Source organism: Xiphias gladius, chromosome 7 (genome assembly GCF_016859285.1).
Source record: "Xiphias gladius isolate SHS-SW01 ecotype Sanya breed wild chromosome 7, ASM1685928v1, whole genome shotgun sequence".
Lineage (NCBI taxonomy): Eukaryota > Metazoa > Chordata > Actinopteri > Istiophoriformes > Xiphiidae > Xiphias > Xiphias gladius.
The window spans coordinates 6,711,895-6,727,762 of record NC_053406.1 but is presented as its reverse complement, the minus strand read 5'-3'; the positions used below and the strand labels follow the sequence as shown (position 1 = coordinate 6,727,762).

Below are 15,868 nucleotides of genomic sequence, written 5' to 3'. Positions count from 1 at the left end.
GTTATTTTTTAGTTTACACTGGTTTATTTATTTTATCCTAGCTGTATTCGAGTGTCACACTCACAGTTATTTAACTGGCTACCCTAAGGTAACAGCCCAGGTAGCTAGGTGACCTACTGGCTAACGTGAAATAAAAATTAAGCAATCAGCAAAATTGAGAGCTAGCCAACATTAGCTGGCCAGGCAGCGAACATGTGTGATCAGAGCAGAGGCAGCAAATTCTCGTCTGGCACACATCAGGTGTTTCACCGTGTGTCGCTTACAAGGACGCTGAAGTTAAGCAGTTGAATTTCATTAAAATCTGAGCTGTTGTCGTTAATGTTAACGTTATCCAGGTGTTTGAATGGGGATCTGTTGATAACACTTCCATCTAAAGTTTCACACTATCTGGTATCGACATATTATATGTCCCTTGTCACGTGGTCGGGGACAGATATTTGGCTACACAGCAGCATTATTTTCACTTACTAAACAACTCCTCATTCGTGGTATTTTATACACCAGTATTTAGGAAATAATGAATTGTTTGAATGTTCGTAGTTGTACCAATAATACAGTTTACTACGGTTCTATGAAAGTCGGTTTTAATTCTAACCCTCGACTATGGGTGTGGCAACGGTGACATCTTGAAAACCCTCTTGCTGTCTCTTGACTCTTGAGTCAAGTTTATGTTACTATATGCATTTAAATTCAAGATCAAATAGTTCACTCAAAGAGTGTCTATCTCACCGAGTAGTACCTGTAGTCAAGGCTGGATTACCAACTGGCCAGAGTTAGCAATTGCCGTGGCGCGCCAGACCCTCAGGCTCACATGGTGCATATCCCTGGATGAATCTGTGTTTAATTATACTGCCAGGCATTGGTTTACACACAGAAAGGCTGAGGCCGGGTAGCTCTCCACAACAGTTGTACTGGTTGGTGTCTGGGTGTCTGAACAATTATGAAATCTGCCATGTATAATCTGCTGTGTGCACTGTACTTGGGAGTGACAGGATACAAACACCCCCTCAACAGGTTAATTAAGACGGGCTTTTTTATTTACTTATGTACTTATTTAATATTTCATTGGCTGTTATGCTATAATCATAGCTGAAGTGTACTGCATGCATGCATTCTCCACCTTTTCATGTCAAAACAGGACTATAGTAAGGACATTAAGTGACACGTTGAGGTTTCACTTCAAGTCAGAGGTATTTGTTTATATTCTGTTATTTAATTTTTTTTCCTACCAGTGATAATACAGACTCAATCTTCTGTAAAAACCTCCTGACAGTAGTCAAGTGCAAGCACTTTGATGTAACACATAGTGTTAATCAAATGTGCTGTGGCAACAGCTCTCTGAACAGGTGTGTAGTTAGTGTGATGCTGTGAATCTAATAAGTGCCCTCTGAATACAGCACACCAGTGATAAGCAACCAGCCACTCATTCTCAGATTGTCCTCACTACTAACAAGACCTTCTTTTGTCCGTGTCCTTGTCTCGCGTCCAGGTTGCTGTTCAGATGAGGAGGACTTGCCTGGTTGACCCTGTGTGTCACCCCCCGTTGCTATGGCAACATCCTATTTTCCCACATTCCTCCTCCTCCTTTTTCTGTCCTCCTTCACCCTCTTGCTGGTGACCCTCCTGCCCTCTGTTTTGCCTTTGATGTCTTTTCGTTCCCCCTCTCCCCCGTCACCTTGGCCATCACAGTCCTGTGGTCCAGGTCAGTCCTGGGCCGTCCAGCTCCATGCTGGCCCACATCATGTGGAAAAAGACGGTCAACAGAGCTCTGTGCTCTTTGACGTAATAGCCAACAGGGTACAGTACTACATTAATACTTACATTTTAATCTTTTTATAGGGTGAAATTCACTCTTATGAATTTTCTCAAAGCTCAGGGACTGATTCTTTTGTTCTGGCATTTCAAAACATAATAGAATTTCCTAAGGGTTACAATATTTATTTACTTAGTAGTGACTGTGAGACATACACAACCTTTAGTTATTTGTTGAATCAGCTTCTTTCAGTAAGTATTCATAACACTACCATTTAGCTTTTTAATTCAATATATTCTTTAGTTTTGTGCTTTATAGCCTGTTTTCTACAACAACTCTATTTCTCCACACTTCTTGCAGATGTTGCCTGTTTTTACAAGTACTGTCCCAGTTTTATTTGTACTTCTCATCAGTATTCTCTCCATCGCAGGTAGCAGAGCAGGCTGGACTGCAGAACCAGGGCCAGATTGGCCAGCTGGAAGGCCACTACTTGCTGTGTTCTGTAAAGCCCAGTGCTGGATCCCTGGGAGATATTTTGAGAAAAGGTGTCCAGCCTGAGGATACTCTAGCAGCCCACCCTCATGTCCTGTGGTACTCCCAGGAGAGAGTGCTCAGCCGCTCGAAGAGATCGATGGCCTTCAACGATCCCCAATATCCTAAGCAGTGGCACCTGGTGAGCATGTAGATGACTGTGTGTCTTTGTTGTCATCTTTCTTACTCACTACAGCACTCATAAAATAATCAATATGCATTATTCATTTAAGTGTCAGCCTAACCATTTAAACATTTGTTTGACACAGGGCCATTTTATTCTATGATTTTCTTTGCTCATGGTCACAGTACCTTGCGGGAGTAAAGTTTAAGAACAGTCGCAAACCAAACACTTTATCTAGCCAAGGTATTAAGATGTTACCTCAAACATTTCCCAACAAATGTGAGTGGTGATGCTCATTTAAAAAAACTGTGACATTTGGCACTGAAGACTATTTTAACAGCTCAGTGAGAATGTAACTTTGATGTAACAAAGAGATATAACAGAGTTTTAATTTCGCGTTCCATCACACCTATTTTTAATTTTATTTACACACAGAATCCTGGGTTCATAAAACACGGGATGAGGTGGCGTGTACATGTTAGAATTATGGCAGTTAATCAGTTTTTTTCCCACCTGTGCCAGACACACAGGAGCATGATCAGCACAACCTACCAAACAGAAACAATAGTGCAGACAGCTTCTCTTGAAAAGTAATATTGTTGTCTAAAGTGAGACTGAGTACCAGGTGGCAAAGCCTAAATAGACGAGGCAAAGGCAGTAGTTGAATCTATGTTTGTGGATTTATTTGTAGTCTGATAACCTTGTTTTCCACACATTATGTTGTATAGTTTTAATAATCCTGTTAAAAAATCCTGTTTACATGATTAAAATAGTTTGTCACATTTTCCTCATGCAATGATTCACAGCAAATAAAGGGAGAGAGTACCTCGCCAGTGGCTAGTAGTTGATGTTCACACAAGCAAAGACATTTGTGTGGTTATTTTGCAGCAGCCTTTAGCTGACTGTGCATAATTTAATCAAGATAACCACTGTGGATGATCACGGCACTCTACAAGCTGCAGGTAGAAAGCACAGATCTATTCCACTGCCTTTAAATGGTCATAGAGGTTTGATCAACTAAAGGTGAAGATACAACCTAAAAGCAGTTGATCACAGATACTGTTAAGCGTCACACATTATTCTTGAGCTCTGTGCAGACTGCTTAACCTTGACCTGCCGTTGTAAGCCTATACTTGTTCTCTTCCTCCCCTTTACGTTAACTCAGCATTTATTGTTCTTGCAGCATAATGACATCAATAAGGGTATGGACATCAACATGACAGGTGTGTGGGAGCGCAACATAACTGGCCGAGGAGTCACAGTGGTCGTGGTAGATGACGGAGTGGAACATACGCACCAGGACATTCAGCCCAACTATGTACGTCAGCACTAACAGTCATATCTACCCATGAACGGTGTTGTGCTCTCATGGCTGAATTTATTTTGAAGTATAAACAGTATAATCCTAAAGGAGGGAAACAGCTTGGATGTTTACCAATGAGACTGTGCTGTAGCAAAAGATGGAAACATTCAAAGTGTTATTGTTTTCAGTTTTCTTTAAAACATTTGCGTCTTTCTCAAGTACAAGGATTTATGTTGTATTCTTAGTTTTAAATCAGTGAAGCTTGCTTTTACTGTTTTACAAACCACATACTGATTTACTCACAATGATTTTGTGCCCATCTCAGAGTCCAGAGGGCAGTTTTGACCTGAATTCCAACGACCCGGACCCCATGCCTCACCCTGACGTCAACAGCGACAACCACCACGGAACTCGATGTGCTGGAGAGATTGCAGCCGTTCCCAACAATAGCTTCTGTGCCGTGGGGGTGGCTTACGGCAGCAAAGTGGCAGGTACAGTCAGGGGAATTTAATTTGGCAATGATTGGAAGTCCCAGAATTAAGAACTCCTGATGTAAAGGTTGAGAATATGGTTAAATATTTGTGGTGAAACACATGCTTGTTCTGTCATCAGGTATCAGGGTCCTGGATGGCCCACTGACAGACAGTCTGGAGGCCATAGCCTTCAATAAGCACTACCAGGTCAATGACATTTATAGCTGCAGGTAACAAACACATCTCTCCCTGATTCCATTAGGTATTTCCATCAGGAAAGTGGCTTTTATAAAATATAAAATAAAATATACTTTGACAGCTTATTTGCAGTTTAATGTTTTAGTGATAATGGTAGTGTAGTGTATAGTGTAATTTAGTGTAATATTTTATTGTGCCGTAATACGATATTGTGAAAGTCTTGCTTGGATTACAATTTAGATTCTTGTGTTTTCCAGTTGGGGTCCAGATGATGACGGACGCACTGTGGATGGACCTCATCCTCTGGGCAAGGTGAGACAAAGCCTGTTTGTGTGCAGTATTCTTTTTGTCCTGCAGATGGCAGTAGATTGTAACAGATCAGTTACAGAGGAGTAGACTAGTAAAAGAAGTGCTTTCACTCCTTTGATTTTTCTCTTGTTCTTGATTGTTTTAGCTATAATCGTCCCACTTTTTATCATGGCATGAAATTTTTTTTCCTCCACAGGCGGCACTGCAGCACGGGGTGATTGCAGGCAGACGAGGCTTCGGCAGCATCTTCGTGGTTGCCAGTGGCAATGGAGGTCAATTCAATGACAACTGCAATTATGACGGCTACGCCAACTCAATCTACACCATCACAATCGGTAAAACACACAGACTGGTGTGTGAGTGTGTGCCTTTGTAAGTTCATTTGTATTTTGGGTGTGACCATATGCACATAAATAATTATTTTGTTTCTGTGTGTGTGTGTGTGTGTGTGTTTTGCAGGAGCAGTTGATGAGAATGGCAGGATGCCCTTCTATGCTGAAGAGTGTGCGGCCATGCTTGCTGTTACTTTCAGCAGCGGGGGGAGCAAGCTGAGGAGCATTGTAGGTCGAACTGGAACACGTAAACACACACAGAAGCACACTATTGATGACTAGATTCAAAGAATGCATGAATGTCGGCACAAGGCACATCAGGAAAGTAGGAAGTAAAAGATGAGTTGTCCTAAACAGGAAGAAAGACTTGAATAGATGATGTCATCAAGTAACATTTTCTGGAGTTGGTCCAATCACAGTGAATAAGCAGTCTAACTAACATGTTTAATTGATTTTAAGGCTGTAAATGTACTCCGGTGTGGACTAAGCAACTGTACTGAGGTCTAAAAAGAAGAGTCTCAGCCTGACTGGAACCAGTTTGCGGTGTGAAAGCAAGGCAGACCAATCACAGTATTCTTTGATAGTAGCTATTTGATTTTAGCTTAAAATAAAAATCTAAGACAACTCTTTTTTTTAAAATCTTTTTTCTACCTGTCAGTAGTTTTGCCATATAGTATAAGGTCCAGTTACAGTCTTAACTAATAATCAGACATTCCTGCATGGGTTCTTTGTGACTGCCAGAGAAGACAGATAGACACATAGGTTGCAGTAATGGGCTGAATGACTTGCCATCAGAGTTCGATTTTCCTCCCTTGGGTCCATGTAGCTCTAATGTTGCGGGATGACAGTCAATGAATGTTCAATGACTGAGTTGCCCGTCAGTCCGTATGATTTCGTGTTTACACTTTCGTGTATCAATCCAAATGAGTTTTATCTGTTTGTGTTTTTGCAAATGTTACCACATAATAGCGAAGTGTCCTATAATTAAGTTGTTCCGTTATTTACTATGGATCAGCTATAGGATCTGTCTGTAGATGATATTATTGCTACAGTCTGCTTCTCTGTGGTTCAGCTTAAGGAGAGTCTTGTGCAATTTCAGTTAAAATTTAACTGTCCAATGCGAATGCAAAAACTTTTAAATTCTCCTTCAGCTTGAAATTTCTCTGAACCTTGCAGGTACCATATTCCACAACATGACATGCAAAACAATACATCTAGATTGCTCTGCATATGTGGTACCTGAAGTGTTCTGCAAGCTTCAGTTTGGTGACAACTGTTTGAAAACTCGTGAAAGAGCAACTCCACATCAGGAGGAGCAGAGACTATTTTCATCTGAAAACAACAACAGATGGTGACGGGAGTAAGGGCCCATTAAAAGCTACTGGCCTCTATTTGCTGCTGTTTGCGGGTGTCACCATGGTAACATAGTTTGGGGAGAAGAGCTTAGCCAGGATTGGGCTCTCTCTGGAGAAGACTGATCCACCATCGAACACAGTGTAACTCACAGGCCAAGTGCTTACCACACACTGCCCATTAGTGTATTATCCTGTAGAAGCCATTTAGAGTCTACCAAGAACAGCTGTCTTCACAAATGTCTCATATCACAGAGTTCTGAGTCTGTAAAGTCAGGAAAAGTCATGGGAAAATGGGAAATCCAGCGATCGGTTTTGAATATTTGATGGCAGTTTGTACACTTTATTTTTAAAATGTTCCTGTCAAAATTCTCTGCTGATTGATTTAGGTCATTCTAAGGGCTAATACATCAAAGATTCCTGATTTTGTAAGTCTCTAGTAATAGCTGGGGCTAGTTGAAGCATGACCAGGGATTTAATATTCCAGATACAGCTATTTAATGAAACTGATTCATTGTCAGAGTTGAATACACTGCGACTCTTACTAATGGATATGTGGACATGAGCTGCAGAGGAGTCTGTAATGATGCTTGATCACGGTCATCACATAAACAGCTGCTCTGGATGAACATGACTAGCCTCTCCAATACATGCACAACACTGTGTAGTCGCTTGAAACCTTCTATATGGCTGGAATAGCTGTTGGAAAAGGCCCAAATGTCCTCTACATGTAAACACAGAGGGCTTGGAATTCCTCTGCCCAAATCGCTGTGGTGCTTCTGTTAGACAAGCTGTCACTACTGTGTGTACCAGCGGGTGGTGTACGCAAAAGACACGAGGCATGTTTGCAGTTGTGGGCCTTGTATATGGTAATTGATGGTGTGTGGGCCCTCTGTTCCACTAGAACCTTCCCATATACAAATGAGAGAGGAAGTTATAAAAGAATATTAAGAGTTGACCTTTTGTTGCCATGTCTGCTCATAAAACTTAATGTTCTCTATAAATCCTTCTCCCTCCTATCTCCATTTTGGTCATCCATTATCTGACACGATTTCAAACTATGCTGCATTACCAGTCTCTTTTGTATAGACATTTATTATTTCCCATTCTTTTTTAATAGTATAATGGCTTTCTCTTCTTCTTTACTTCCTTTCATCTTCCTAAAGATGAACCTACCCAGGGCCTTAAACCCCTGCTATACAGTCCTCATGTACTTCATTAACTGTAGACAAATAGTGTTGGACTCATGTTGGACCCGCTTTAAATATGTCATTTTGTCGAGATGGATCGATGACACTGGTGCCTGAGGAAAGTGTTAGTTTAGTTACCAAGCCTCCATGCTCATGACTTAGATCATTTGTTTTGGATATACCATCTAAGGGGTTTGTTTGTGCACATCTGTTAATGTATACCTAAATATGTAAGTGTCTTTCGTTTACACTTTATGTTCGGCTACTTGCCAGAACTATTACAACCATGGTACTGCTTGTACATGAATTTCAGCCCATCTGTCTGTCTCTGTAGGTGACATCAGACTGGTCCATGCAGAAGGGGACGGGCTGTACAGAGGGCCACACCGGCACGTCTGCCGCAGCCCCCCTGGCGGCAGGAATGGTGGCCCTCATGCTGCAGGTCCGTCCCTGCCTCAGCTGGAGGGACGTCCAGCACATCATCACCTACACCGCCACCAAGGTAGGTCTGATGAAATTTCCTGCAGCATCAGTCATTACTGTATACATGCATGTGTAAATGCTTCATTTGATTGGATACTTGTGTCAGAGGTTTTCAGGAAAACCCCAACTTTGGGTACTCTTACACTGTAAATCGGATCACAATTGCCAAATTTATCAGAATGAACAGTTTGGCATACCATAGAGTCGTCACTCACGACAGTGCCAGTACTGGGAAAATGGGAAATCCAGCGATCAATTTTGAATATTTGATGGCAGTTTGTACACTTTTTAAAGTGTTCCTGTCAAAATTCTCTGCTGATTGATTTAGGTCATTCTAAGGGCTAATACAACAAAGATTCCTGATTTTGTAAGTCTCTAGTAATAGCTGGGGCTAGTTGAAGCATGACAAAGGATTTAATATTCCAGATACAGCTATTTAATGAAACTGATGCATTGTCAGAGTTTAATACACTGCGACTCTTACTAATGGATATGTGGACATGAGTTGCAGAGGAGTCTGTAATGATGCTTGATCACGGTCATCACATAAACAGCTGCTCTGGATGAACATGACTAGCCTCTCCAATACATGCACTACACAGTGTAGTCGCTTGAAACCTTCTACATGGCTGGAATAGCTGTACTTGAATCAGAAGTTTTCAGGAAAACCCCGCCTTTGCGTACTCCTACATTGTAAATCTGACCATAAGGGCCAAATTTGATCAGAATGAACAGTTTGGCATACCAGAGAGTTGTCACGCATGATGGTGCCAGTACTTGGTTTGTCCAAAAGCAAAAGATGTTCCATTTACAATTAAATAAAACAGAGAAGAGCAGCAAATACTAACATTTAAGAAGCTGGGAACTTAAAAACTTAAAATGTTTGTCACTTCTGCTTGATAAATAACCCTTTTTTTTTTTTTTTTCTTTGACAGTCCACTACTGAATTAATTGACAAATTGTTTCAACGCTACTGATCTCAGTCCCATGTAATTTTTCAGTGTATTGCAGGACATAACACCCCCCCCCCATTCCTTTAAAATTTGGGTTAATGTGGCTGTTCTCTTGGCGCTAAGTAGAGAAAATGTCAATCTGTTTTGTTTATTTGTGAATTTATATTCCTACATAAAAGCAAAAAGTAAACTTGGCTGTGTGTTATCTCTATATATTTGTTTTTACAGTGTGACAACAGTGCAGACTGGAGGGTGAATGGAGCTGGTTTCCATCACAGCCACCAGCATGGCTTCGGTCTGCTCAACACATGGAGACTTGTCAATGCTGCCAGTGTACATGCATACAGCACACACCATTAGGGCTGCAACTACTAGCTATCCTCACTATTTATAATATCTAGGAAGTTACAAACATGTTTTAATAATTCACACACCACAGATTACCACAAGAGCCATAAGTTTTTCTCTGTTTCACAGGTGTGGGAGTCAGTGCCGTTCCTTGTGTCCTATCAGAGCTCAGTAATTAAAGAGGAAGCGTCCATCCCAATTTATCCAGACGAGCTGATTCGTACCTGGAAAGGTAACTCTGTCTGCTTGTCTGTACCTCTTTCACTCTCTCAGCTCTGTATTGGACATTTATTTGTCGAGTTTACACACTGCACTCCGTAGCTGACTCCCTGCCTCCCTCCCTGCCTGCTCCTCAGTCAGACTCCCTGTCCATATTAGGTAAAGTTCTCTTGTTTGTGAGTTCCTGCGTCCACATTGAAATACTGGGTGAGATTTTTCCAGATTGCTGCTGTTTCTTTTTTTCCTTTTTCTTCATTTTTTTCCCTAATCTGTCTCTGCATTTTACAACTCCTCTCATTACTTTTTGTTCCTTTTCACTTCTCACCACTCTGATTCTCTCATACTCAACTGTCTGTGTATGTGATCTGTCCTTTTCTTTCACACACACATTTTTTCACATATGTTCACGATGACCTCATTCTAGCAGAAACATTTCCTTCTCCCTCGTCTCCTTTCCTCTCCTCCCTCTGTGTCTGTATCTTCCAACTTTTATGGCCTCGTCTCAGTCAGGAGCACAGCCAGAGATAAGTCTGTGTCTGTGTGTGTGTGTGTGTGTGTGTGTGTGTGTGTGTGTGTGTGTGTGTGTGTGTGTGTGTGTGTGTGTGTGTGTGTGTGTGTGTGTGTGTGTGTGTGTGTGTGTGTGTGTGTGTGTGTGTGTGTGTGTGTACACAAGTTTCTTAAGGCCAAAGCAAAGAGTTGCTGACGGTTACAGAGCAGACTTAAAAAAAAAGTGTGTCTGGGCTTAATTCCAAAAAGGAAATGAATCACATTAAACTACACAATAATATGCCTTTATGTCCTTTAAAGCTCTGTTAGATAAGTCTGGTCAGATCCCTGGCTTTTTGTTACTGACAGTTTTCAGGTCTGTCTTTCAAACTTAACAGTGTTTGTTGTTGTTGTTTCTATGTGTTTTGGCTGCCTTATTGGCTAATGTCCTGTCCCTTAAGTATTTTGAACTGCTGGCTTCCCATGCGAACACCTCTGCCACTAATGTGTGTTTTTGTACATGCATGCAATGTCTGTCCTTGACTTAATAATGACTAGTCAGATCCCCATGGTACTTTCAGTCAAGTTCAGGGAAATTGGGTCAAGCTGTTTTATAAAAAGATGCAGCAGTTGCACAAGTGTGTTTGAGAGTTTATGAGTGAAAGGTAGGTGTGTGTGTGTGTGTGTGTGTGTGTGTGTGTGTGTGTGTGTGTGTGTGTGTGTGTGTGTGTGTGTGTGTGTGTGTGTGTGTGTGTGTGTGTGTGTGTGTGTGTGTGTGTGTGTGTGTGTGTGTGTGTGTGTGTGTGTGTGTGCGCGCACAGACAGTAGATGCTCTTGCCAGTAAAGAGCTGAAGCATTTGGTTGTTGTGAGGGAAAGCAAAAGAGAAAGATTGTGATTAAAGAGAAAGGTTGGTTAAAAATGTGAAAACATTCAGCATTCTGCTGGAATTGTTCTTAGAAAAAGGGGAAAAAACATTCTCTCCATGAGAGGAGAAAATTTACATCTACAGTAAGCACTAGACCTCCTTTTTTGTCAACAAAGCTCAACAAAGCATGCCTAGTCTTTATGATCTCACATAGAATTTATTTTAGCAACCCACCTACATAGATTTGCCCTCAGTTCAAGAAGATTTTTTGTAATTGTTTTATTTGCAAATGCAGATCAAACAACAGGTACAAATTCAAACGTATTGCATGTGATCTCCAAAGTGGAGGATTTTGCCTTATTAATTCTCAAAATCAATAAGCTGTTGGTTCGGGTTCTTAGAGGAGCAGAAGGTATTTTTCCATACATTGTCTCCGAAAACAGTGGATATTGTCTTTCTTTATAAACTGTGGATAGAAAAGCTGTTGAAAGTGCAAAACCAGGAAATCATATTGAACACATGACCTTTAATCAAGAGTTGAATGAAACTCTGTAGCCAACTCACAAGTATCAGAGCTTTCAACATACACTTGAAGCCCAGACACACCACCACAATGGAGTTTCTTCTATGTCACAGCATCAGAGTTAGAAATGCAGCCTCACCAAATCTTTTTCTTTGCACTTCTCTACCTCTACTTCTGCTCCTCATTTCCCTTCTCCCTACAGTCAGATTTTGTCCATCTCTCCCTTCTTTCTTAATCCCCCCATTACATATGTCCCCCTGACTCTCTGTCACTCCTTCCACACCTCTGTTTACACTGCCCACTCTCTCGTCCCTTTGCGTACTTCCCTGCCCAGAGGATGTGTGCAGCCCTACATGGTCAGGGAACACCACGGCTCATCAGTAGTCAGAGCCCAGGAAATGCCAAGAAATTACCAGACACTCGCAGTGGGAGGGCAGGAGGTGGCCAGGAGAAAAAGGGGAGAGGAGATATCCAGAGTCTGATGGAAGATTGAATTTAAATAAAATTAACCAGTAATGTAATCATTTAAAACTGAATTTGATTTTAAAAGATGTTAACGTAATAAAGTTCTTTTTTTAATACTATCTATCTCATTAGCACATTAAGTAGCCATTATTACTTTATATGGGTTCTAACACAAATCATGTGAAAAAATTTTTGAGTCATTCAAAAGGTTTTTTTTTTTTTGTTTTTTTGTTTTTTTAAACATATTATTCATTTGTAAACTAAGTCTACAGCCAAGCTAGCAGATCAGTGAGGCTGTACTATACAGTCGCTCATGCCAGCATGCTAACATGCTCACAGTAACAATGCTATTCTTAGCAGGTGTAATTTTTACCATGTTCACCATCGTAGTTTAGCATGTTAGCATGCCAACTGTTGCTAATTAGCTCTAAATGCAAAGTACAGTTAAGGGTGATGGGAATGACATTAGTTTTGCCAGTATTTAGTCATAAGACAAAGTTAGGCAAATTAAAATTTTATCCTCATGATTGCAATTGACAGAAAGTCAAGAATTTACAATTCATTCTGAGGACAACATGAATGTCTGTCCATCTAATAATTGTCAAGGTATTTCACTGAAAGCAGTACATTTCAACCTGTTGCTAGAGGAAAAATCATAGGATCACCAATATCACTAGGCTTCATCCTCTATGAATGTAATCTACCATGAATGTCTACTATTTAACAGCAGACCATCTAGTAGCTGTTGAGATATTTCAGGCTTGACCAAAGTGGTGGTCTAAAGAAAGTGGTCAAGTTTTGCTTGGCAACTATCTGCCATCATAAGAGCCGTGCTACTAGCGTGGCTACAAACATTTTAACTTGTTTTAATGATGGGTCAAACTTTCCCATTTACAGACGCACAACTATCCTTATCAGTCCAGGAAATCGTCAAACTCACACACACACTCACACACATACAGAATAAGCTTCTCTCCCCTCACCCTCAGTCTCTGCTGCTGACCGGAGACAGTCTGGAATGGAGACACTGGAACACGTGGCCATTACCGTTACAATATCCCACCCTTGCCGTGGCAACTTGGAGATTGTGTTGGTCTGCCCCAGCGGCATGACGTCAGTCATCGGGGCACGCCGTGCCATTGACAGGTGCACATGCATATCTGTAGTGACTGAAATTAAGTAGAGCATGAATTTAGATGTTCTTATACTCACCGAAGGAAATCAGCAAAAGATTATAATAGAGGTACCAATGATTGTAATGTATGTAAGAGTATTAATCTTAAAAATTAGCCATTACAATTTCATGTCAAATATTTTTGACTGTTGTCTAATGAAGATGTTTGTGTGTGTGGGTTTTTTTTTTTTTTTTTTTTGTGTGTGTGTGTGCATACAGAGACCCTTCAGGCTACCAGGACTGGACTTTCTCCACTGTGCGCTGCTGGGGAGAGAGAGCTGAAGGCCAGTACACCCTCAAGATATCTGACCATAGTAAGACGCTGCTACACGCACAGACACAGGTGTCTACTACTACGAAGTGTCAGCACAGGGATGGCAATGTCTTTCCAAGAGTCAGAAACACAAGCACACACATTACTATGTCTTTTATGGAAGTCATTGTTTGGGTTTTTGTTGCTTTGTTGTGACCTCATGTACTTCATCTGCCCACACTGACTCTGCTCTGTGCTCCTGCAGAGGAGCCGTCATCTAAGCAGTATGCTGCTGTGGGAGTGTTAAAGCAGTGGAAGCTGACCTTGTATGGCTCCTCTATGACCTTCAGTGAGGTCAAGGACAGACAGAAGTAAGACACTGTAGAAATAGTTGTTTTTTGTTGAAAGCTGTGGTTTCCTTCCTGGTAATCCTGTTTTCATTGGAACTGTGCTCTGTTTTCATTGCCATTTTAATTGTTTGTTGCCATTATTTTTTTAATGATACAGCTGTGTCTATAACATGAGTCTCATCTTAGGTTCTCATACTTAATTGAGACAAATACTTGTAACCTTAATGCAGTGATATTGATTGGCTCAGTGTTGTGACTGACATGCCAGTTTGGAAGATATTCTGAATGCTGATTGGCTGTTCGTTGATTGACAGGCTGGTGGAGGAGGCTATGAGTGGCAAGTATCTGGACAACAGCTCCTCTCTGCCCTGCCCTCCAGGCCTGGACATCCCTCCAGAGATCGTCAGCCCCTTCACTTCCAACAACCTCAAGGTAAACTCAGTAACACACCCAAAAACACACCACATGTTTACCATGTTGACGTCCTCTGTGTCTCACGGTCTCTATTACATGTTCACATGTTCCGACGTTCATGGTTGTTTTTCATCCATCTACGCTCCCTGTTGCTAAGAAACTTTTTATATCAATCCGTGTTCCCATCAGGGAAGTCGTGGAATTTGATAAATTCTCTGATGTATGAATATACAATGAAATTGGATAAAGTTAGATTAAATACATGATTATGTTTCCTGCAGCAAGATGTCTTTGTAATGTCTCGAGGTACAGTTTGAAGTTACATATGTAATGTTAATGTATGTTACTGTTAATGTTACCTGTATGCTATTTTCCTAAATATCTGTATATTTATGGGTTTAGTATCTGCTCCACTCAAAAGGAGGGAATTCTGACCTTGTCCAAAGCTAAGGGAGCTAACCTCCTCTGTCTCTCTCTCCTTTTTTCTCCCTCCCCCACAGTTCCTGCTGTTGCTAGGCTGCTTTGCTCTCTTTTGGTCTCTCTACTACACACTGGAGGTCATGCTGGCCCACCTGGACCTCCGGGGCCTTCTCTGTCTGCGCAGGGGACAGGGAGGTCCTCGGGCCAGGGGGGGGCGCCGAGGCAGGGGAGTGGAGGATGCGGTGGTAGAGGAAGAGGAGGAGGAGGATGGGGAGGAAGAGGAGGCGGACTCAGGGGTGGAGTTGCATGCAGTGCTGGACTCCGAGGCCAAAGCACCACTTTTAAATGGTGAGCGGCTGGTAACATAGCAGTGAGCCAGACGATGGGTCTAAAATCTCTCATGTGCTCATGGGACGTCTCAGGCTTTTTACGCTCTCCTCCCCACCCACCCAGACTCTTCTACTACTTCTGAGACCTGTCAACATTAACTGTGGTGATGGGGTGTCACAGAACGGACTGCAGATAAACTTAAACTAAGAGTGGACTCTTTGTCCTCTGCATTCCCCAAACATATGGCCTTGTCTGAAAATCTGTACGTGTGCGTGTGCGTGCGTGCGTGCGTGCGTATGTGCGTGCGTGTGTGTGTTGTACACCTGTCCTTCAAAAGTGTGGGTATTTTGCCAGTCCTGGGGTTAAAATTCCCAACAGAGTTAGGTTTAAGTTAGAGTAAGGTTCAGGCATGAACTGGAGAGGGACCTGTATAATTGCATGTTTGCATGTGTGAAAGTGTGTATACAGGCTTGTCTGTATGTGCACCCACAGAAGAACTGAGCTTACAGGTTGATGGGATGCCCCTGAGGGATCTTTAAACCAAGAAAAAGGTACAAATCTGATGTGTGAGTGAGTGAGCATGCCCTGTGTGTGTTGTGACATGAGTGGGGGTGCTTGTAATTTGCAAGGTCTTCCATGAAGAAGTGTCCTCAAATGTGAGGTTTTAAGAGGGTATGGTATTTTAAAGAATATGATTTATTTTCTTAGGTGTTGTTTGCTTTTTAAGTCTGGGGTTATTTGAGGGTTATCACTCAACTACTGAAATAAACTTGAAGTGGAATTTTCAAGTTTTGGATTTGCATATGTATTTTTTTTTTTTTTATATATAAAGTGTAATATATACACAATGTGTGCCTGCTGTACAGATATATACCAGTTGTGTTTAATGATTTGTACAAAGTGTTTTTAAGGATGTATTAAAGAGTTTAATTTTTTAATGTAAAGGAATGTTTGGGGTGAAGGCTGAAACTGTGTTTTGCTGTGCAAGTCACAGGTGATGTGAATGATAATAAAAGACT

General features: G+C 41.5%; 1 protein-coding gene and 1 long non-coding RNA gene across 3 annotated transcripts in view; one reads left to right on the top strand and one right to left on the bottom strand.

The window, feature by feature from the left end:
* The window catches only part of LOC120792568, a 3,472-nt gene extending 3,235 nt beyond the window's left edge, over positions 1–237 (bottom strand). For both annotated transcript variants that reach the window (XR_005707831.1, XR_005707832.1), the window contains exon 1: positions 65–237. This is a non-coding gene — a long non-coding RNA (uncharacterized LOC120792568). The remainder of the gene's footprint in view (positions 1–64) is intronic.
* The window catches only part of pcsk7 (proprotein convertase subtilisin/kexin type 7), a 16,313-nt gene extending 445 nt beyond the window's left edge, over positions 1–15,868 (top strand). The window contains exons 2-17 of the mRNA XM_040131777.1: positions 1,490–1,797; positions 2,184–2,426; positions 3,592–3,726; positions 4,037–4,202; positions 4,324–4,414; positions 4,640–4,694; positions 4,888–5,026; positions 5,151–5,251; positions 7,900–8,067; positions 9,230–9,334; positions 9,479–9,581; positions 12,898–13,054; positions 13,302–13,396; positions 13,601–13,706; positions 14,000–14,117; positions 14,600–15,868. Coding sequence (XP_039987711.1) covers positions 1,549–1,797; positions 2,184–2,426; positions 3,592–3,726; positions 4,037–4,202; positions 4,324–4,414; positions 4,640–4,694; positions 4,888–5,026; positions 5,151–5,251; positions 7,900–8,067; positions 9,230–9,334; positions 9,479–9,581; positions 12,898–13,054; positions 13,302–13,396; positions 13,601–13,706; positions 14,000–14,117; positions 14,600–14,887 — 2,319 coding nt within the window. The 5' untranslated portion in view covers positions 1,490–1,548 and the 3' untranslated portion in view covers positions 14,888–15,868. The remainder of the gene's footprint in view (positions 1–1,489; positions 1,798–2,183; positions 2,427–3,591; positions 3,727–4,036; positions 4,203–4,323; positions 4,415–4,639; positions 4,695–4,887; positions 5,027–5,150; positions 5,252–7,899; positions 8,068–9,229; positions 9,335–9,478; positions 9,582–12,897; positions 13,055–13,301; positions 13,397–13,600; positions 13,707–13,999; positions 14,118–14,599) is intronic.